Below are 21,332 nucleotides of genomic sequence, written 5' to 3'. Positions count from 1 at the left end.
CCCCCTCTCTCGGCCCAAAGCTAAAGCAGCTCATCAGTGGGCGGCACCTAGAAGCAGGGACGGGCCTGCGTAGTCACCAAACGGCGGCAAGGCCGGGCTCGGGCCGGGGCCGGCGGCGCTGCAAGCAGAGGAAGAGGAAACGCGACCTCGCTACAAGTTTCACACCCTTTTGGGGGGCTGGGGGCGGGGGAGAGGCGAAGCCAAGCCTCTAGGGAAGCCTCCCCTCCGACTGCGGCGGCGGCCCAGCGAGAGCGGAGGGCCGGCCCTGGGGTTGCCCTGTGGGAGGAGGGAAACTGCCGCACGGCCCCAACGTTACCGGGGTCCCCCCTCACGGCCGCTAGAGCTCCCCGCCCCGCGAGGAAGAGACCCGGATCCGGCCCTGGTAGGTGGGGAGCAAGGGGCAAGCCGGGCCGCGGAACCAATCCCGCTGTGCCCTTTACGGGTACGCACCTAAGATGGCCGCCCACAACCCGGTAGCGGGGCGGAAACCAGCCCCTCTAGCTGGCCGGGCCCGCGCTCTCTGGTGATGGCCGCTAACTTCCGGCGATAAATGCAGCCCAGGCGCCCGCCGCCGCCCGCGCATGCGCAAAGAGAAAGCGGAGCGCGCTTAGGGAAGAGCCGCACTTGCGCAGTAGCACTAGGGGTGTGTCTCCAGTGGCCGCACAGAAGGGGACCGACAGCTGGGTCCTGGGTCCGTTGGCGCCTGCGTAGTGCTGGGTTCCGGGCAGTGAGGCGTGGGTCCCTCGCGTCGCGAAGGCGCCTGCGTATTCTTTCGGCCCGGGAAGTGTCAAATCAGGGGGGTGGGCGTGGCTTCGGGCGACGCCTGCGCAGTGCTCTTCCCATGGGGGCGGGGTGGGCCCAGAACTAGAGCTAAGGGGTGTGGCCTTAGAGGCGCCTGCGCGGAGACGGTTGGAGGGAGGCCCGATTCCCCTTTGTTCGAGTTCGCCATTTTGCGAGGCAGCGGCAGTGGCGGCGGTAGCGGCGGCTGGAGCCTCTGATTGGGTTTCGGGGTCCGGTACTGGAGCCAATCAGCGCGGGCAGCGAACCGGGGGAGCGAGACCCGGTGAGTGTGAGGAGCCAATATCCAGCGGCCCAGAGCCGGCCCCAGCGCCCCGATTGGCGGGTCTTGCTGACCACTCAGGAGAGGCCCAGGCGCCCGTCGAGCCCGGGGAGTCGAGCTGAGCTTAGCCGAGCCGGGCGGCCTGAGGCCCCGGCCCGGAGCCTCCGAGCGCCTCCGGACACTCCCTGCCTAGGCCTGCAGGGGGCCGCCCTCGGCCGGGATGGCGCCTTTGGGAGCAGACCACCTCCGGGGTCCCGACCCTTGCAGGGAGCCAATGCCAGTCGGGGGTGCATCCCTTTCCCCCGGACCCTTAGGCCCGGTTGTCAAGTCCCAGGCCCAGGGCTTGGCTTGCGCGCCACGAAAAGCCCCTGCGCTGAGGTCCACACGCGCCCTGGGCTACAGCGGTTGTCTCCTGGCCGCCGCGGCCTCCTCATTCTCGCCTGCCTTTGCACGCTGCACGTTCAGCTAACTCTCCGGACGGGAACTCTTCCCCCCAGGGTCACGGTGAAGCCCGGTCTGGAGGTCCACAGGCCCCCGAGGTCCAGAGAGCCCTGGAGAAGACGCACGCCTTGGTCCCCGGGCCGGAGCGCGGCGGGGAAACGGGGTCGGCCCGCCCCTGCCGCTTCCCTGGCCGGGGAGGGGGATCTGAGCGCGCCCACGGCCTGCCGCGCCCCTCCTCCCGGCCGGCCCGCTGGCCCGGGTCCCCGGCCCACGCCGTTCCCACCCCCTTTGGCTCGTCATTTCCTCTGCTCTCCGCCCTGCACCCCTCCTTCTGGGAACCCGACCTAACGGGCTCCCTTTATTGCCCAGGTTGTAAAACCTACCCCAGGGTGCCAGAAACCGGCACTCTTGGAAGATTGTCCCCCCCACCTCGCCGAGGCTGCCCATCAAGCACCCATTTCCTATCCGTGTCACCCAGCGCTTATTCTTGCCCTCCCCTGGGAGCAGACCAGTCTTCCCTCTTTCTGGATGGTTCAGCTGTCGGGTTTGACTAGGAGGCCACGGCTAGCGGGCCTGCATTGTGCTTTCTGGTACCCTCTTTTAGTCCCACGGTAGCGGTTTCTCATCAGGTGGCGATGGAGTGGAAAGTGGCGTGCAGAGTTCTTTGGGGTGTAAGGGCTCCTCGGTTGGCAGCAGTTAGTCTGTGCCCGGTATCTTCGATCCATGAGATGGGGAGAGGGAGTGGGTAAAAGTAAATGCGAGACACTCCCGCCTGCTGGAGAGGGCCAGATGAACGATCAATACTTAAACGGTTAGTGCTGGAAAGGAGCCAAGCTCCCGAGAAAGCACTTGGTGCATGAGGTGTCACCAGCTTCGATTAAGGTTCCCGCTGCCACCCTGTAATTGGCCGCGAAGAATGGTGTGGTTTCTGCAGAGCAAACAGAATGGAGGGAAGAGCAATGCTGGCAGAGAAGGCCTGGGCAGTAGGAGAGTTTGGGCTGGAAAGCCTGGTTGGTGGAAGGCCCCTATATCTGTCTTGCTGAGGACTTTTTAAGAAGCAGTTTTGGAACCTGTCTGGAGGTTCAAGTAGAAAAGATTTGGGTTTTGGTCCCCCTCCTTCCCGAGAGTGAAAAACAAGTTTCTGACAGTTGCATCCCATCACAGTGACTGGCTTCTTTGGGGGAAGAAGAGAAGAGTTCTCTCTTGGAACTTAAAAAAATTATTTACACTATGTTAAGCACCTGGTGCAGTCCTGGCAGCTAGAGTAGGTCTCCACTTCCTGGTGCCTTTGTTTTATCATCACACTTAAACTCAGGTCATAACCATCAGATGTTTCACAAGACGCCTAGTCCAGTGGTCTTTTCACTACTGAGACTTGGAGGATGGTTTTGTTGTTTTGTTTTTGAAGGACAGTTTTGTTGTTGCTTTTTGGAACATGTGTTTTGTTGCTGTTGTCTCAGTAACTTTCTAAATTTGAATATATACATGATCCATATTAATGATGGCAGTGTGACTTTAAAGAAAAATAATGCTCTGTGTAAAATTGTGTTTAAAATGCTGTTGGACCCGCTAGAACTGATTGTGATTGTGCAACTCATTTGAAAGATGACGCAACCATGGTGCTCTAAAATTGATGTGGTAATGATCGTACAACCCTTGATATGATTGAACTATTAAAAATATACAAGAATAAATAAAATGCCCTTGGAATTGATGTGATAGTCTGCCTATTTAATGATGGTACATCTGGCACATTGAAACCAGCAAACAAGGGTAGTTGTGTTTGCTTGGTTATTTCATTATCAACCACCTCTAGACCTCTCTCTGTGGAAGAACTTACTGAAGCCTGGTATTTGAGAAAGTAGTCTGGGCTATGCTGCTAATGGCTCCTAAGTGTTCAGCGATCAGGTTGGAGGACAAAACCCAAAGACTCCTGGTGCTGTGCTTCTGAAAGGCGGTCACTGTATTGTGAAACGCAACTTTCCTCTAATACCTGCGGTTACCGTGAGCCGGAATCTGGTCTTCCGTGGGGGGCTTGTGTGTGTTACCTGGCCTCTAGTTGCTGTTGGCATGGACCCCTTGAGTCTGTGGTTTAAGCTGCTCCCCTCCTGCATCGTCATATATTAAATTCTTCTCATACTTAAAGTAGTTCAAATGACTCAAACTCAGCTCACTGCCATCAGCTCAATTCCAACTCATCATGACCCTGTAGGACAGAGGAGAATTGTCCCTGTAGGTGTCCCAGACTGTAATGATTTATGAGAGCAGGAAGTCTCATCTTTCCCCCACTACACCTCCAAGCCTCTCTTTCCCTAAAGCCTTCTTTGATTTATCGCTGTTGGAAGGACTCTGTTCTCCAGACTGCCACATACCTGTTTTCTCTTGGATTCCATTACAGGTTTTTACTAATCCTTTAATAAACTTAAACACTTCAAAGATGGCATCCTGGTCGGGATTTTCTTTTTATTCTTTAACCATTTAGGACAGTGTCTGGGTACTCAGCACGTCATTTGCAGGGAGAAAAGGGACAAATTACGGAGCTCCAATCCAGAAGCCTCTATAGGAGGATGGGAAAAACTGGACAGCTCTTTGTTCTCCAGATTAGTCTTTGCTGGACAGTTTAGGATCAGTTTAGTGATACTAATATTTTATGGTAGAATAGCAAACGCCAAGGTGCATCTCATGCTGCATAAGGATAAACTTTGTTTCAGTTACAGGTTAGGAAATGTGTTTCTTACTAAGCATTTGAGAACTACTGTTCTAGCCGTTACCTGATAACCAGTACCCACATGAGTCGTTTCTGACTAATGGTTGACACCATGTATGTCAAAGCCAAGTTGGCTGGTTTTTCAGAAGTAGATAGAGCACCAAATCTTCTGAGTAGTCTGCACAGACTTGAGCCTTCTGGTTAGCAGCTGAGCCAATCACTGTGCCAACTTGGGGCTCCTTCCTCCTGTTAGTCATTGTCAAATACAGGAACCCATGCTTTACACTTTTGCTTTAAGATGGAGGTCCCTATAGAAAGGGCTCCCAGTGGTTGGTTATGTGTGTTGAAAGGCAGGCAGAGGCTCTGCAGAGTATTCTCATGCTAGCCAAAATAAACACACTGTGTTTGTCTGCCTGTCTCTCTTTGAGGAAAAGAAACATTCAGGCCTTTGTGTTTGACGCAAAAGCTAGACAGGCTAAGTCGGGCTGACTTAATCTGGTGGGAAACTTGGTCCAGAAGAGCTCCAGATTGCTGCAGCTCAGCTAAGCAATGTTCATAGTAAAAAGAACATGGCTGTTGAAAGGCTGCTTTCAGATCCCAAGTTGAATGACTTCTTCATTACCATAGAATTGCTACTTGATTGGAAGCTACTTGTGGTGTTGGTGGTATTGGGATTGGGGGTGTTTAACCCTTCAGTGGGTTTAAAATGTCCACAAATTGGTACATGATCTTAACAAGTTAGATCCACTTAGATCCAAGAGGAAGAAAAACTGCATGCCATTGTGTTTCTTATTCATGACTACATACCACATACTTCAGAGGAGCCCTGGCAGTGCAGAGTAGGAAGCCTCATCTTTTCCCTAGGAGCATTAGGTGGCTTTCAACTGCTTACCCTGAGGTTAGCAGCCTAAGGCATAGCCCACTCTGCCACCAGGGCTCTTGTCGATATAAAAAACACTGAAACCCAACTCACTGTCATTGAGTCAATGCCAACTCAGCGACCCTATCAGACGGTAGAACTGCCCCTGTGAGCACTGGAGCAGAAAGCCCCAAGGAGCAGCTGGTGGTTTCAAACTGCTAGCTATTAAGTTCGCTGCAAAGAAGCCAGGCCAGAGAGAAGAAAAAGAGGAATCCCCGAGGGATTCACTCTAGCAGGGAGCCAGAGAATTCACTCTGCCGGAAGGGAGAGAAGGAAACGGGAGCCCTGAAATCTCAGGCTAACTCCACTGGCCCCTAACTCCACGTGCGGGTGTGCAATGCCCTGAGGGGCCAGAGAAAGGGGGAGAGGTGTCTCGAAGCTCTGGCTTCCATAATACTGGTTGACCCCATTGGCTGAATTAAGCCCCCCTGGCCCAGATTGGGGTCCTCCCAAGTGTACTGGCTTCCTGTCTCAAAGTCTTAAATTTGTGCATGCCCTCTATCCTTTATGGCTGGCTGGGCTTGTCTGATTCTCTGCAGCAACCTCCTTTAGGGGACAGCTTGGCATAGAGGAACAATCCCCTATTCAGCTACCCAACAGTAGGTGTGCACTTATGTAAATATACTAATTCATAAAAATAGAGGTATTGGCATAGGTACCTAAACTGATATGGCAATACATTGAAGAAGTGGATGGACTCTGGGCCTCTGCTTAAGCCCTCTCTGAACGCAACAACACTTTGTTGTAGCAACCTGGCATTCTGTGGTGCTCACCCTCCTGATACAAGTGCTGAAGACAAAGTGGTTACACAAGCAAATGTAGTGGAGAAAGCTGATGGTGCCCGGCTTTCAAAAGATACAGCATTTGGGGGCCTTAAAAGCTTGAAGTTAAACAAGCAACCATCTAGCAGAGAAACAAGCCCACGTGGAAGAAGCATACCAGCCTGTTCGATCATGAGGTGTCAACAGGATCAGGTAACAGGCATCAGAAGACCACAAACAAACAAAAAACATTGTTGAGAACGAGGGCGGGTCAGAGCAGGGACCCAAAGCCCATCTGTAGACAACGGGACATCCCCTCACAGAAGGGTCACAGGAAAGGGGGCATGAGTCTGATTCCTTGAGGCTTCCTCCAACCCCCACTCTCCTGGCCCCAATCCTGCCTTTCTCTGCGTGTTAGGCTGGAGCATGTACACAGGTATAGATAAAGAGCTCAGGACACATGGAATTCAGGTCAGATAAACCCCTCAGGAAAAGAAATGGGATTACGATACCAGAAGAGTAGAGGGAAGGTGTGGAGAGGAGGGTGAAGGAACCGCTAGGGAAGGGAGACAGCCGGCAGTGTAAAATGGGAAAATAGGGATTTATAATTTATCAAGGGGTCACAAAGGTCTTCAAAAGAGGAGCTGATGCTAAAGGCTCAAATAGAATGTAAATGTCAAGAAAATAGCGATGGCAACATACATACAAACATGCTGGATACAATTGGTGTATGGATTGTTTTAAGAGCCCCCAGTAAAATGATCTTAAGAAGAAAAGAAACAAGTTGCTCTCTAAAGTAAAAGTATTGACCTGAATTCAGGGTTAAGTAAACCCTATAACAAAGCAATGTTGTAGCCTAGCCTTTTAAAGACCAATGGTCTGTTAGTACTGAGTAAGGTTGCCCCCCAAAAAGATTAAGAGCATTTTGAAAATAGTATTACCAGATCTTTGTTATGATTTCCCTTTGTGATCAAAGCTTCAAATGATACTAAACACCAAGATGTGCTATTCTTTTATCCTGTTTCCGTATAAGCAAAATACCCTTATTAGTGTTAATTACCAGCTAGGCTAGGCCTTTATTGCCGTTCTCACTTAGTCTCCCTCCTACCCTTTCTCACAGGAGTGCAGCTCGTGGTCTTTTAGCCTCCTCAGAGCCAAGCTCCCCGTGGGTGGCGGTCTAACATGGAGCAGTACACAACAAACAGCAACAGCTCCACGGAGCAGATCGTCGTGCAGGCTGGACAGATTCAGCAGCAGGTATGGCATGGGGTAGCACTGCGTTAAACATCCCAGCAATGGAGCCGGCAACAGCACCACTCAGCTGGCTGGTCTGGTACTTTGGCGGGCCGGGGGGATGACCTGAGAGATGCCTGATCTTGTCAAATACCGAGCTTTGATGACTAGGGCGAAGTGTATTGTTTGAAGGCGGGTTTATTGTGGTTGCCCTTCTATTCCCTCTGTTTAGAACTCTCTCCAGCCCATGGCCACGTAGGATCTGTTTTCTTCTTTTGGGGGGTGGGGGGGGCTGACTTAATAATAAAGTACCCCTTTCTGTCACTAGAAGTCAAAGCACCTAGAATGTTTTCAGGTAGACTCTTGGAGCTGTGTGGCTTTTCTTTTTTCTTACCCTAAACACAATGTGGTTGCTTCTTTCTCTTGATTGTGCTAGAGCTGAGTAAGTGCTTGGCCACAATAAACAAACCCAGGTAGCCACCACAGTGCCTATTGTGAAAACTTCTGATTTAACATAACAGTCATGGTTAGATACTAGATAAGCATATACTTCAAAGGAATTCCCTGCTGCTCATTTATCCCAAACTAAGATAGGTTGTGCTTTTGAATTTATATCTGACTATGTTTTCTGTTTTATTTATGTCTGGGCTTATTTTAGCCCTCCCCCGCAAAACAAAAAACCATTTTAATCTATCTTGCGGACTCTGCCGCCCATTTGGCTGCTGTGGTTCTGGCAGCTGGCTTCATCCGTCCTTTCAGAGGTGAGACTTCCATAAAGGGCCCTCCAATCAGGGCAGGCAGAGCTCTGGCTGGTGAGGGAATTTGGGATCTGTCCCCAAACCTACCATTGGGGAGGATGTGAAAATCAAACTGAGTCACTGAAAATACCACTGTTGTGGCAGTTCGGTTGGGTGGAAATAATCTTCATTTGGGGATATAAGAGCAGTGACCTCAGTTCTTCCCTTCTTAGGCCTTAGAAATACTTCAAACCTGATAACTGTATTCTTGGGAATTCATTTGAGGAAATGAAAAAAGCATTAGAATAACTAAGCAAAAGAAAGGATCACCTGCCTTTATAGGGAAGGGCTGCATTAATAATAATAACTTTTTTGGCCCTTTTGAGTCATGGAAGTGTGTCTTGACTTCCCCTTTATTCCACTGGGAACAGAGAGCTAATGTCTTCAATACTGCTGCCTTCAGCTAAATGGCTGTCGTGTAGTGGTCACCACGCTGTTCCTAGGGTTGGTGTCACACTAGGTAAATCCACAGTGTCAGATCCTCCACCTATGGAATCTCTTCCCATACCAGCCCAGACAGAATCCTTCTAAACGCATTCACTGCCATCCAATCAATCCAACTCACCGTGAGCCTGTAGGACAGAGGAGAAAGTCCTATCTCTCCCCAGGAGTGGCTGGTGCTTTCAGATTGCTGATCTTGTGGTTTGCAGCCCACCAAGGCTCATAGAATCTTTAATATTTATTATAAATTTTAATTGTGAGATAAAATGAAGTAACACAAGTGTTAATTGCTTACATGTAACATTTAAAAATTATATGAATACTAAATTATCTTGTAAGATCTCTGCATTAAACAGCATTTTTCATGACATTATTAGTAACTTGGTGGGAGCCTTTAACATTTTTTCTCCTTTTATTTTAATTACTACTACATTCTCAAAAACGTTGATACAGGTTCACAAATAGTAATTACCCCAATATTGTCAATAAACCACCATAAAATTTGACAAGATTTCAAACAAACAAACTCACTGCCATCGAGTCGATGTTGACACATAAGGACCGTCCAGGGCAAGGTCAGTGCCTATAAAAACAGTGGTATCCGGGAAAAGAGCAGTGCATTCTTGTAGCACATACAGAAAAACCCACACGACTCAAAGGACACCGCCGACCAGAACACAGTAGGAAGGTTAAGAACTTGATCAGCATGGTTTTTAGCTTGGTAGTTCTTTAAGGGACTTTGAGATGAAATTTACATGACATTTTAGAAGCTCCTTTATTGATATATACAAGCGGGGTTTACAAAAAATCGAATGCTTATAAAACAGTAAGTTTGTGCTGAACCACTGCATAACATTGTTACAGTCATTTTGGCATCACTCGGTGGGGTCGGCACACCCTAATGATGCCACTGGTGAGTGTGTATAGTTTTGAAAGTCTTGCATAGGGCGGTATTTCCGAAGATGACTCTCCTCATATCTAAAGAGGTAAGGCGGTCTCATATCTTGAACTATACATTTCCTTCTTGCCACATCTCAAGCTCTTCCTGTTCCTGTTCTCAGCAGCAGGGTGGTGTCACTGCTGTCCAGTTGCAGACTGAGGCCCAGGTGGCATCCGCCTCAGGCCAGCAAGTTCAGACCCTCCAGGTAGTGGTGCCCTCTCCGATTCTCTGTGAGCACTGCATGGCCTCCTCCCCCCTCATGTCTGGTGCTGTGTGTAGTTGGCTCTCGAGTAAGAATGGCAAAGTCGGTTGCATGTCTTCAGTGCTGCTAACTTGTTTTTGAGGCTTAACAGATGGCTAATGTTTCATGCAGTCTCCAGGTACCAATTTCTGGAAGCCACATTTGGCTCACCTACTTCTATGGGAATGCCTGGGACGGCATTCTTACCAGTGGCATTTGATCCTACTCAGAGTTGAGATTCTGAACAAGATTGCTTGGTAAAATTTCATGAACCTGGGCTAGAAAAATGGAGAGGGAAATATATGGGCATGGTGAAGCTGCTAATCACAAGGTCAGCAGTTCAAAACCACCAGCTACTCCATAGGAGAAAGATGAGGCTGTCAGCTTCCATATAGATCTACACCCTTAGCGATCCTATGGGTCCATTCTACTCTGCCCCGTCGAGTTGCTGTGAGTCAGAATTGACTTGCTGGCAGTAGGTTTGGGGTTATTTTGAGGGGTGTACCTGTATAGATCAACTAAGCTTTATTTTTAGCAAAAGGGCAATTAAACTGAAAAATTATCTTTGTACTTGGCAGGGGTTTTCTAATCACTAAATCATGTTAATTTCTCATTATCTGCTGCCTATTCACTACCTTTACGGGAAATGTGACCTCTTATTAGATCTGTGGCAATTACCTCATGACTCTTGGGGTTGACGCTTTGTGTAAATCTTAGGTGTTAGAGCCAGTATAAAAATTAATGGTTAACCTTAACCTCAAGCTAAGTAAGTGTCCTATGAACTGGGGCCATGAATATGATCATTGCCTATATGCAGTAGTCTTCTCTGTCTGCAAGTTCATTTGATCGGAATTCACGTATTTGGGGGAAATTGGCAAGATTTGGGTGTGCTGCCTTTTTGCTTCCATTGACTTGGAAATGATTCACAGTAGGGCCTGCGATGTAGAAATGGCATTTCATTTCATTTCATTACTGGCCCTGCTGTTAACTATCTCCTACTATAATCATCTCCCTCTGCCCTCCCAGGCTTCCTCTCCCCTGCTTACCAGTAGGGTTTGGATACACAACCAATTCTGAACTTGAATTCAGCTGAAAGATGCTGAGCTTGCGATTGTTCCCAAGTAGATTCGAATCTCAGACTTCAACAGCTTGTTATTCATGCCATTCCTGCTTGCTTCATCGTATTGACGTGTGAAAAAGGGTTTGGGGCTGCCATTAACCACTTCTGGAACGGGAATGTAACAAGCTCTTAACCGAATGGCTTCCTGTCTGGTGCATGTGTCCTTGTAATTGACCATTCATACATTGTAAACACAGTGGGCTCACATGTAGCATGCCAACGAGGGGAGAAATGAAGATGATCCTTTATTTAATGTGCCTTAAAACTTGTCTTTCCCACTTACAGATGTGACTTCAGAGAAATGGAAATAATGAAAATCTTTTCTCCAGGGGTCTCATTATTTTTAGGGAATTTTAAATAGTCCTTTTAGTTATTTATGCAATAAGGGGTTTTTTTAATCTTTACTCATAGCATATGTAGACATTGGTATAACAAGGGGAGTGTTTGATTTGGAATAAGTGAAGGAGGAAGTTTATAAGATCTGGCTGTATAAAATCCATAAAAGCCAAGTGGAGTTTCTCCAAGGGACAGTTTAATAAAACCTTGGGTTTGAGTTTCTGGATGACGTTGACCCATTGGTGGTGGTGGTGGTGGTAAGAGAGTGGCCTATATAAGTAACCTGTACATCCAGGACTGATGGAGCTTTTCATTAGCTGCTATGTCCTAAATCCATGTTGGCTGACAGTTGACCTTTTTTCTCGATCATTTTAATGCATTTCTAGGGTGGTTTCCTTTTTTGGCCTCCTTGGCATGTTTTAAACTGGGGCTCTGGATGTTACAGAGCACCGGGAATGTTGTGGCTTCCGGAGTAGTCTGTTTACTTAGTGGTTCTCAGCCTAATGCTGCCACCATTTCACACAGTTCCTCATGTGGTGGGGACCCCCAGCCGTGAAATTATTTCCGTTGCTACTTCATCACTTTAACTTTGCTACTGTTATGAATTGGACGACCCTGTGAAAGGGTCATTCGACCCCAAAGGGGTCGAGACCCACAGGTTGAGAACCACTGACTTAAAGGGACTTGAAAGTTGCAGATTTTATTGGCACACTTGATTATTCTGTGTGCTTTCAATATTTAACATCGTTTTTTGTTGAAGCTAAAACAGATTAATATTGTAGGGTCTGTTATGAAGAATTCCACCTGGGAAACTGCAGGAAAATCTAAAGTCACTTTGTGGTAGTGAGCTATTTAAATTAACAAATGAATTCGCAGACTGTGTGCAGAGGGCTAAATGTATGCATGTCATTTATACTTAGGAGACTCTGGGACATAAGCTATTACAGCTGCTTGCTACCCAGCCTCCTGCCATCATTGCTGGGCACAGTTATTTATTCCTTTCAGCTTAATTTAGAATCTGTGTAACCACCATTACCGCAATCATTTTCCCTCTAGTTGCTTCTCCAGCCATCACGAAAGACCAGTCCTAGTTCCTTGTGTAAAAAGCCAAACAGCCTGGATGTTTGAGTGTTTATCATTTGTGTAGCCTATTTGGTGATCTATGCCTTTTGAGACTTTCTAAAAGACGGCATGTAGTCCATCCTATCTGACCAAAAATTATTTAACGTGACATTTCATCAGAGATGTCAAATGTTGTAGCTATTGAAATAGATCATTTGAGGGTTTTTAAGACCTAGTTTCTGAATGTCTCTTTAACTCCCCCCTCCCCCAGGAAGGCAGCAGCATAATTCCAGTCATTATCTTTTGATAAAAGCCTTCTTGTGTCTTTGCGTTATTTCACTGTTCTTGTTTTTTGTTTTTTTTTACATTCTAGGTCCAGGGGCAGCCATTAATGGTGCAAGTCAGTGGAGGACAGTTAATCACATCAACTGGCCAACCCATCATGGTCCAGGCTGTTCCTGGTGGGCAAGGTCAAACCATCATGCAAGTACCTGTGTCCGGGACACAGGGTTTACAACAGGTGAGCCATATAAAAAGAAAACACATTTAGGCAGATTGTCAGAATAGAGGTTTTAAATGATAGATTATTGAAAATGGTGCAATGATTGCTGTCATATTTAATTTTACCTCATTTGTTTAGTTCATTTTGTACCTTTGTCACAGAGTAACACAAATGGTTAAGTTCTGTACTATTAACTCTTAGGCTTTCAAGCACCTCCAGGGGTACCTAAGAAGTAAGGCCTGGTAGTCTGCTTCTCAAAAGTTGCAGTTTAGGGAAGGAAGAGGGAGCCGATTGTGATGATTGACACATAACGACACCCCACCCCCTCCAGGGGGATGAACAACAAACCGTGGGGGAAGGGAGACAGCGGTCCGTTGTAAGATATGAAAATAATAATTTATAATTAATCAAGGGGCCACAGGATGGGGGAGGCAACATATGCACAAATGTGCTTGATAAAATTGATGTATGCATTGTTACAAGAGCTGTAAGAGCCCTCAAAATAAAAAAAAAATTAAAAAGTCACAGCTTGAAAACCTTAGAGTGCAGTTCTTCTCTGCACCCATGGCGTCCCCATGAGTCAGGTGTGCCTCCACGACAGCTGAGCTCAACAACAGTGCAGCCGTATGGGAGTGCCCGTCACACAGAGGAAAGACTCGGTTTGAGCCCAGTGATTGGTATGTGTGCAAATGGCATAGGGGCGACATTGACCTCTGCCTCCACCACAGGGAAGGAGCATCAGACTCACCTCGGCCCGAGGCAGAGGTCAGACGTGCTCCCTTGACCCTTGGCCCTTCTTTCCTAATTCTGACACCAGCCGACCCGCCCAAGGCACCCTGTTTCTCCACTCGGCTTGACAACTCATTGCAGTGGCCACTTAAAAGTCAGAATACAACTATGAAGCAATGTGCACTATCAAACGTTAAAAATTGGAAAGTTTTTGTCATCAGATTAGCAAAAATGAAGAACACTCCGTACGAGAATGAAAGTAGAGAAAAAAGCCCTCTAGTTTTCAAATTTTTAAATCCTTTTGGAAAGGCATGTATTCTATAGTAAGAAAACAGTACGTAGCGAGACACATACGAAGACATTGCCTCATAGCAGTTACAAACTTTTTGGTGCCCTTTCCTACAGGAGTAGTAGAATGAATCCTAATATACTCATTCTATGAAGGTATTATGCCATTGTTTAAAAGTATGAACTATTGACCAGGGAAAGAGGATAATACAGATTAATATTAAAGTATTTTTCAGTCAAAAATAAATTTCTAAGATACACGTATTCTGTACTCCCATATTTATGATAAATAGACAAAACAACTTGTACTTCTCACATCCCTCCCATGGGCATAGATGCTTTTGAGAATTAAAAAGTACCAGGTAGAAGAGAACTGTTAGCTACTTTCTGTATTTATGTGTTTATATTAACAAGGGCACTGATCAGATTCATGTCTTTGGTTTTTCTGGAGGAAATTAAATTTTAAAATATGGGTCACAATCATTCTGCTTCGAAATCACACTGAATTTTTGCATATTTTCATGCAATTTGTGTGCATACCTTTAAGGCATAATTGTAGCATGCATATAGTTTCTTTGCCCTTTTTTCTTAGCTATCATTTAATCTATTGGATGGCTAGTTAATTTAATGGCTCAGAATGTATAGTGTGTTCTTCGTTTTGTTTTGTTTTGCTTTGCTTTGCTTTGCTTTTGTAGGTAGGGTTACTATAAATATTTTAGAATGAGTTTTACTGTTCATTTGAACTCTTTCTGAGGGCAATTTTATTGAAGTGGGATTGCTTGCTCTAAGGGTGAAAGCATTTTTAAGGTTCTTGACATTTTTGGCCAAGATAGAATTGCAGTTAGGATTAAAAATAGTTCCCACATCTCTGTACATAAATGTATGGGAATTTAAATATATTTTCCGCATGTGCTTTCCTTGGATTCACATGCTATCTCTTCTGACCTTGCTTGTTGCCTCCTTTCCGGACCCCCTCACCAGCGCTGCGGAATGGAGACTGGTGGAGTGTTGGGGGTGAAGTAACCCTGTTTGCACTCTCCAGGCTGGCTTTTAACCAGCTTTCTGATCTTGGCCCAGTCATTGAATAGCCAGTTTTCTTTTGGGATTTCAAGCGTTCATTCTAGCTCTGCATTCTGTGGTTTTGCTTGTGGATGGGTGTTCTGTTTGTTTACTTGACTATAGTAGACTATAAACAGGCTGTTCATTTTAGAAGAGTATTCCTTATGCTGTCTTTTTTTAAAAAAAATTACAAATATTCAGATACTTGCAAAATTTTGCATATAAATTTAGATTTAAGAAATGTGGGTTAACAATAGTAGGCATTGAAATCAGAGAAGTTCAGCAATGGTATATGATGAATGGTACATCAGTGGAGCAGTGGTTTAAGAATAGAGAAAGAAAATTAATCCCTTCTTCACACTGTATGCAAAACTACTTACTGACTGAACTAAAGATCCCAGTGTCCAAAAGCACACTGGGGACTTTTGGGACTTATATGTAAGGAAGTTTGCTTTATGTTGTTGGGTCCTCTTTAAGAGTTGTACAATCTTCTCCACATCAACTTTAGAAAATTTTCTTCTTTCTTGTACTCATTGCTATCAATTTCCCATTTCCCCCAGCCTCCCCAGCCATATCATCCAAGAAACCATCAATGCAGCCACTGTCTCTCTATCACCTATCCTGGATTTCATAATCAGAAAAGCATACTCCCCCACTAAATCCCCTAAAAGCTAAACAGACAAAAACCTCATTGTAAAGAAAGCAGAAAAAGGATGAAAAGCTAGAGCAAATTTTGAATGGTTCAAAAGGGCAAATCATAACTGTGTTAGTTTTTAACCTGATTGCATCTGTAGTAATCTGATTTCCACTGCACTCTGCAAACGCCTATTCACATTCCCAGACTATGGTCAGAAGGGATTCGTCGACCATTTAATCCACGTGTAAACCCTGTAAATGGATTTGGGGCTTCCATTGTCATCGTAGCCTTGTGCAAACCAAGTAAGTGTTCACAGTTTAAGCTCTGATACTGTTCCCTCCTTCAGATTTGAATTGTATTGTTTACAATCCTTGGGTCACAGGCTGGTGTGGTTCTTCTATGTCGGCTTAGTTGATACCTCACTTATCTTAAAACAATTTATTAAGACCTCAGAAACTGTTCCTTGTGATAGCTAGGCACCAATCTAGTTTTTATACCACACTTTTACTATACCACCCATGTGATGGTTACATAATCTGGTGTCGATTTGGTACGTGAGAGGATTAAGAGTGAAGGGGTAGAATCTAGTCTGTCAATTGGGTCTTAGCCAGTGAAGCCTCTGTGTGGACATGGCCTTCTCCTGAGGATTCTGGCAACTCCTAGATTTTCCTCCTTGGAGGCAGGAGAGACTCCCCTCACTTCCTTGGAGACTACTGACAAGGCTGACTCCCTTTGAGACATCTCTGAGGAGAAGCCATATGGACCTACCCTGATGCAGCCAGAACCCTGGACCTGGAGAAGCCATGTGGAGACCCAGACCCCTGCCAGAACTGAGATGCTTACAATGCCCCTGGATCCACAAGACTTTCCATCCACTGGCCTGTGATCTTCCTGCATTCAGCATCATTGCATGTGTTTCATGAGTCTGAAGAGGACTTTATAGATTGGTGTCGGACATATGGGCGAATATCGGAATAAAGGACTTGATCTGGACTGGGCTGGGATGTTTTCTTAATGTACAGTTTGATATAAAACTCTCATACACCTAGGAGTCTCCCTGGATTTGTTTCTCTGGCTTACCCGGACTAACACAACCCATATCTTCCAGTGATCTCAGTGAGGGTGAGCATTAAGAAATAAATGCTCCTAGATTGAGGCTAGAATTAAATGTGAGCCCTAGATCCAGTCATATGTATCTATGATTTATGTATGTCTCACAGACATTGTCATTTTATGTTAGAGCATAATATCAATCATCCCCCCCGGGGCATAAGGTAATTCCATGGATAGTGACATTAATCTAGCTAGTGGTACAGAATTTAAAACACTGCTGAGGAAATGAAACCACAAAAATATAGGCTGACAACATTACTGTGATACAAGAATTGTTGATTTGTACAGCTTAAACTTTTGAGTGACAGGACACTATATATATAAGCACTGGGGGTTGGTGATAGGGCAAAACTTTCAATAGCATTCTATCACAAAGGCAGAACCAGGCCTCCAATTTAGTGCAAGTCATAATAAAACAAAGAAGGCATGAAAATAGTAAATATGTGGTAGTTCCGGACCACCATTCAATGAGTAGCTATGAGCTCCTTTTTCAAGCATTTCCTTAAAACTTAAAAAACACATAAGAGATTTGATTTCTTTGAAATAAAAACAAAGTGTAGCATGAGTAAAGGTAATAAATAAGGTAAAGGTTTGGAGAAGATAATTTTAGCACATTGGGTCTATATTCAGAACAGAAATGTATGTGTTAGTTCAAAACTAACAACCAGATAGGCACGTGAGCAGAGGTGGCGAATAGAGGAGGGAAAGGCTCTAGGGCAGTGTGTATAGGTGCGCTTTGACACGCCTGACTGGAGCAGCACAGCACTCCTTGCTATGCAAGATGATTAGCTGAGGTTAGCACACAGCCCAGGATCCAAGTCGATTTTAAAAGCCAGATAAACATGTAGGCATGGCTTTATTTTACTAGCTAATAATGGAAATGCAAATGAGATCCACAAAAGGCTGGCAAAATATGAAATCATTAAGCATTTTAAAAAGCAGATTTACTGGTCTGACAGACTGAAGGAACCCCTGAGGCTGTGGTCCTTATACACCCTGTAAATCTGGTTCTGAACCCATCCTGATCACATTCCAGCCACACAACAGAGAGGCCTAAAGGGAACGTAGTGCTCGGGAAACTACTCCACAGAGTGGTCAACCACAGGGCGGGGTCTCCAAAAGCAGGAAAGAAGGATGAATGGACAGAGGGACCCCAGTAAGACAGTGGGGGTGAGGAGGAGACAGTAGGGAAAATCCATAAAACTCAAGGAATACTGTCAAATGGAAAACTAACTTGCTCTGTAACTTACAACCAAACCAGAAAACTAAATGAGAATGGGTTAATTTTGTTTCAACTAGCTTTATCTTGAGAGCAATGTTGATTGAACAAAAAGATACATACACACAATACGGTTTTGTTTATACAATGTAAAACATAAAGCAGTAATTTTTTGTGGATGTACTCTTAAAAAAAATCTGTTCTGTATTCTTGCCACTTTTAGCATAGTGTGATTACTTTGGGGGTGGAAGGGAAATGGTAGGTGATTGAAATGTGGTATGATGTTAACATGTGAAGGAGCCCTGGTGTGTGGTGGTTACAAGTTAGACTGTCATCCTCCAGGTCAGCAGTTCGAAACCACCAGCAGCTTCAAGGGAGAGAAAGACAAGGCTTTTTACTCTTATAAAAAAAGATTTACCATCTCAGAAGCCCACAAGGACAGTTTTACCCTTTCACATAGGGTCACTATGAGTTGGTATCAACTGAATGGCAGCAAGTTTTGTTGGGTTAATGTATTAAATATGAATCATTGCTATATGGATGTCTAATAAGCTAGTATAAACTTTCTGTATGTTTAAAGGTTTCATATATAACCAATCTACAGAATTTCCTCTTAAAGTTGGACAGGAACTAACATTTGTTAGTTCAAAGATGAAAGCAACAGGAAATAGGATCGTGAAACCCACATGTATTCATCATGCAGCTTCCGCAGTTAGGGACATGCAGCCTTTTTAAAACAGTCGGTACGCCCCCAGGATTGTTTTAGGTAAATACAGCGTTTCATTGATCAAAGCTCTTCAAAATGTACTTTTATTGAATTCATATACTTCCATATGTCTCTTACATCATATCTTGAAAAAACCGACACGGATTCCGTAATAGCATCACGTATCATGCAATGTCCAGAATTCCCTCCTTGCTTTTATGAGTGGAAAACACGTTTAGAGCAGGCTTGGACTTCTGGTCCCCCTTTCCCTCTCTTCAGGATGCATGCTGTTTTTCAGAGGAATTTAGAGTGCTAACACCACCCAGAGACTGAGAGAGACAAGCTTCATTAAATTCCAATTGTTCTTTGTGTTGTCTTCTGTAGATACAGTTGGTCCCGCCAGGGCAGATCCAGATCCAGGGGGGCCAAGCTGTGCAGGTGCAGGGCCAGCAGGGCCAGACCCAGCAGATCATCATCCAACAGCCTCAGACCGCTGTCACTGCTGGCCAAACTCAGGTAACTCGCTAGCTCTGTCAGCGCTGGTGCACTGCAGATTTGGACCGGAAAGGGTCAAACCACTGAACCAAATATTTTCATGGAGCCTGGGCAGTACATGGTGAGCATGTGGCTGCTCACCAAAGAAAGGGTGTGCACTGCAAGCACAGCAGCAGCTCTGCCGGAGAGAGATGTGGCCAGCAGCCGTGGAGATGACCGCCTCTGGGGCCAATCTGCTCAAGGAACCAACGACTGCAGAAGGGGAGGAAGACCATTCCAAAAGGATTGGGCTTGAAAAACAAATACAAGTGCCACTTGGTCCTTTTCTTTGTGGTGTCTGCGGAATCTACCGCATTGTGCTGTGATGTATTTCCTGCAGACACAGCAGCAGATTGCTGTCCAGGGTCAGCAAGTGGCACAGACTGCTGAAGGGCAGACCATCGTCTATCAGCCAGTGAATGCAGACGGCACCATTCTTCAGCAAGGTAAGGCACCCTTAAGTATATATCTGTGGCCTTCCTCGGGCTTCTTTTTGTGCCTTGAGCTACTCCCTCCCTTGGTGATTTAGTAATACACTCCTAACCAAGATATATTTTGAAAGTAAAAAAGATTTCTTATGCGCTTCTATTGATTTGTTGGTTCCTTGTCACCAGTACATAACCAACTTTGATTTTGTAGGAATTTTTCCTCCCATAGTTGTTAAAAGACTGGTCCCATTGATTGGGTAACCTTTTAGTGCTCTATGGGGAGAAATATTTCTAAATAGAAGATTGAAAAATAAAATGTTTCTTTATTGGTTGAGGAAGAAACGGATCGGAAATCAAATTGACATTTAGAGTGCTATTGCCGCCTATTTCTACCACTCACTAGGCTGCTCGTTACTCATGCATTCCCAAAAGACCTCTCTGGCTACTGCGGACGTTGGGTTAAGCGTTAGACTCTTAACTGCAGGGTCCGGGCTTCAAACCCACTACCCACTCCTTTGGGGAAAGTTGTGGTGGTCTGCTTTCATGGAGACGAGATCCTTAGAAAGCCTGCAGTTACACATGGTCCTATAGCGTTGCTGTACAGTTTGTTGTGTTTTAATGCACACAGCACTTTATTAAGAAAGAAATGTACTGTCATCAAAAAGCCAGAACTCTGACGCGGGATGCATACGTGTGAACAGATACATATTATGGAGAGCTCCTGTGTTCTAGAAACCGGATGGGAATCTACATGAACTGGGAACAGAGAAAACTGCCTGTAGAAGTACAGACATCCTCAAGCTGGACTTGAGGGATTTGAGGGACATTTATCAAAGAGCTCACATGTTAGTTAGGTTCTACAACTACGTTGGAGCTACAAGTGTTTGCAGTTTACAAGCTCCAGACGTTACAGTAACTGCGTGTGCTCGAACCACTCATCCGGAAACAGACTGAGCCAAAGGAGGATCTCCAACAGAATGGGGAGTTCCAACAATCAGGTGCTGCTTAGGAATTTTTAAATGCGATCCTAGTATTTTTGGGTAACTTACACCATCTATTGGTAGCCTGGTGATTTGGAATGCTTGACTTGATTGTAATTTTCAGTCATGCAACTGAAAGTCTCATCATCATTTTGGAACACACAATTTTTTTTCAAAATCAGCGCTCTGAGCAGAGTATTCATTCGCACAAGCACCATGAGTATAGAGGGAAGCCTCCAAACTCCTTGTGTCACTGTGAGACTGAATGGAATGCCCAGAGAGCTGGCATGTGTACACAGAGATGGTGCTGGGCTGGGACCCGGCACATGAGGCAGTGCAGGAGAAAGTGCCTTTTTTCTCCTGTTGCTTTTGAGGGCGCTGGTTTTCAGAGTGCATGAGTGTGTGCCAGGTAGAAGAGGGACTAACTGTGCTCCCTTCTTTCTGTGTGCCTGTTTTTGTTTGTTTTATGTTTTATTTTCTTAAAGTTACAGTCCCTGTTTCAGGCATGATCACCATCCCAGCGGCCAGCCTGGCAGGAGCCCAGATTGTTCAGACAGGAGCCAACACCAACACAACCAGTAGCGGGCAAGGGACTGTCACTGTAACACTGCCAGTGGCGGGCAACGTCGTCAATTCGGGAGGGATGGTCATGGTAAGAAGAGGGTCTTTTACTGTGTTCGCATTCGGCATTTCATTTCCCATGAGCCTCCCGGAAGTTCTCTGGAGATTGCGTTTTGATTCTTCCTTAAAAACCAGGGTCCCTGGTGGCATGGTGGTTAAGGGATCCTCTACTACCAAGCCACTCAGTGGCAGTCTGCTGCCATGAAGATTCATAGCTTGCAAACCCTAGGACAGTGGTTCTCAACCTCCCTAATGCCGCGACCCTGTAATACAGTTCCTCATGTTGTGGTGACCCCTCCCCCCCAAACCATAAAATTGTTTTCATTGCTACTTAATAACTGTACTTTTGCTACTGTTATGAATTGGGTGACCCCTGTGAAAGCATCATTTGACCCCCCAGAGGGGTCGCGACCCACAGATTGAGAACCACTGCCCTAGGAGATAGCTCTCCTCTGGCC

General features: G+C 45.7%; 1 protein-coding gene across 6 annotated transcripts in view; it reads left to right on the top strand.

Moving 5' to 3' along the window:
* The first annotated feature begins 957 nt into the window (after positions 1-957).
* Positions 958-21,332, top strand: part of NFYA (nuclear transcription factor Y subunit alpha) — a 27,596-nt gene continuing 7,221 nt past the window's right edge. The window contains exons 1-7 of one of the 6 annotated variants that reach the window (XM_004710755.2): positions 958-1,063; positions 7,009-7,145; positions 9,424-9,507; positions 12,432-12,578; positions 18,696-18,827; positions 19,186-19,291; positions 20,739-20,905. In XM_004710755.2, the coding sequence (XP_004710812.1) occupies positions 7,071-7,145; positions 9,424-9,507; positions 12,432-12,578; positions 18,696-18,827; positions 19,186-19,291; positions 20,739-20,905 (711 nt within the window). In that variant the 5' untranslated portion in view covers positions 958-1,063; positions 7,009-7,070. Of the gene's footprint in view, positions 1,064-7,008; positions 7,146-9,420; positions 9,508-12,431; positions 12,579-18,695; positions 18,828-19,185; positions 19,292-20,738; positions 20,906-21,332 lie in introns of all 6 variants that reach the window. The other 5 variants (XM_045294866.1, XM_004710756.2, XM_045294867.1 and 2 more) reach the window with 5 other exon arrangements.

Source organism: Echinops telfairi, unplaced genomic scaffold (genome assembly GCF_000313985.2).
Source record: "Echinops telfairi isolate 266 unplaced genomic scaffold, ASM31398v2 ScPeMD7_3533;HRSCAF=4204_1, whole genome shotgun sequence".
Taxonomy (NCBI): Eukaryota; Metazoa; Chordata; class Mammalia; order Afrosoricida; family Tenrecidae; genus Echinops; species Echinops telfairi.
The sequence above is the reverse complement of the archived record's forward strand: the minus strand, read 5'-3'. Positions and strand labels throughout refer to the sequence as shown.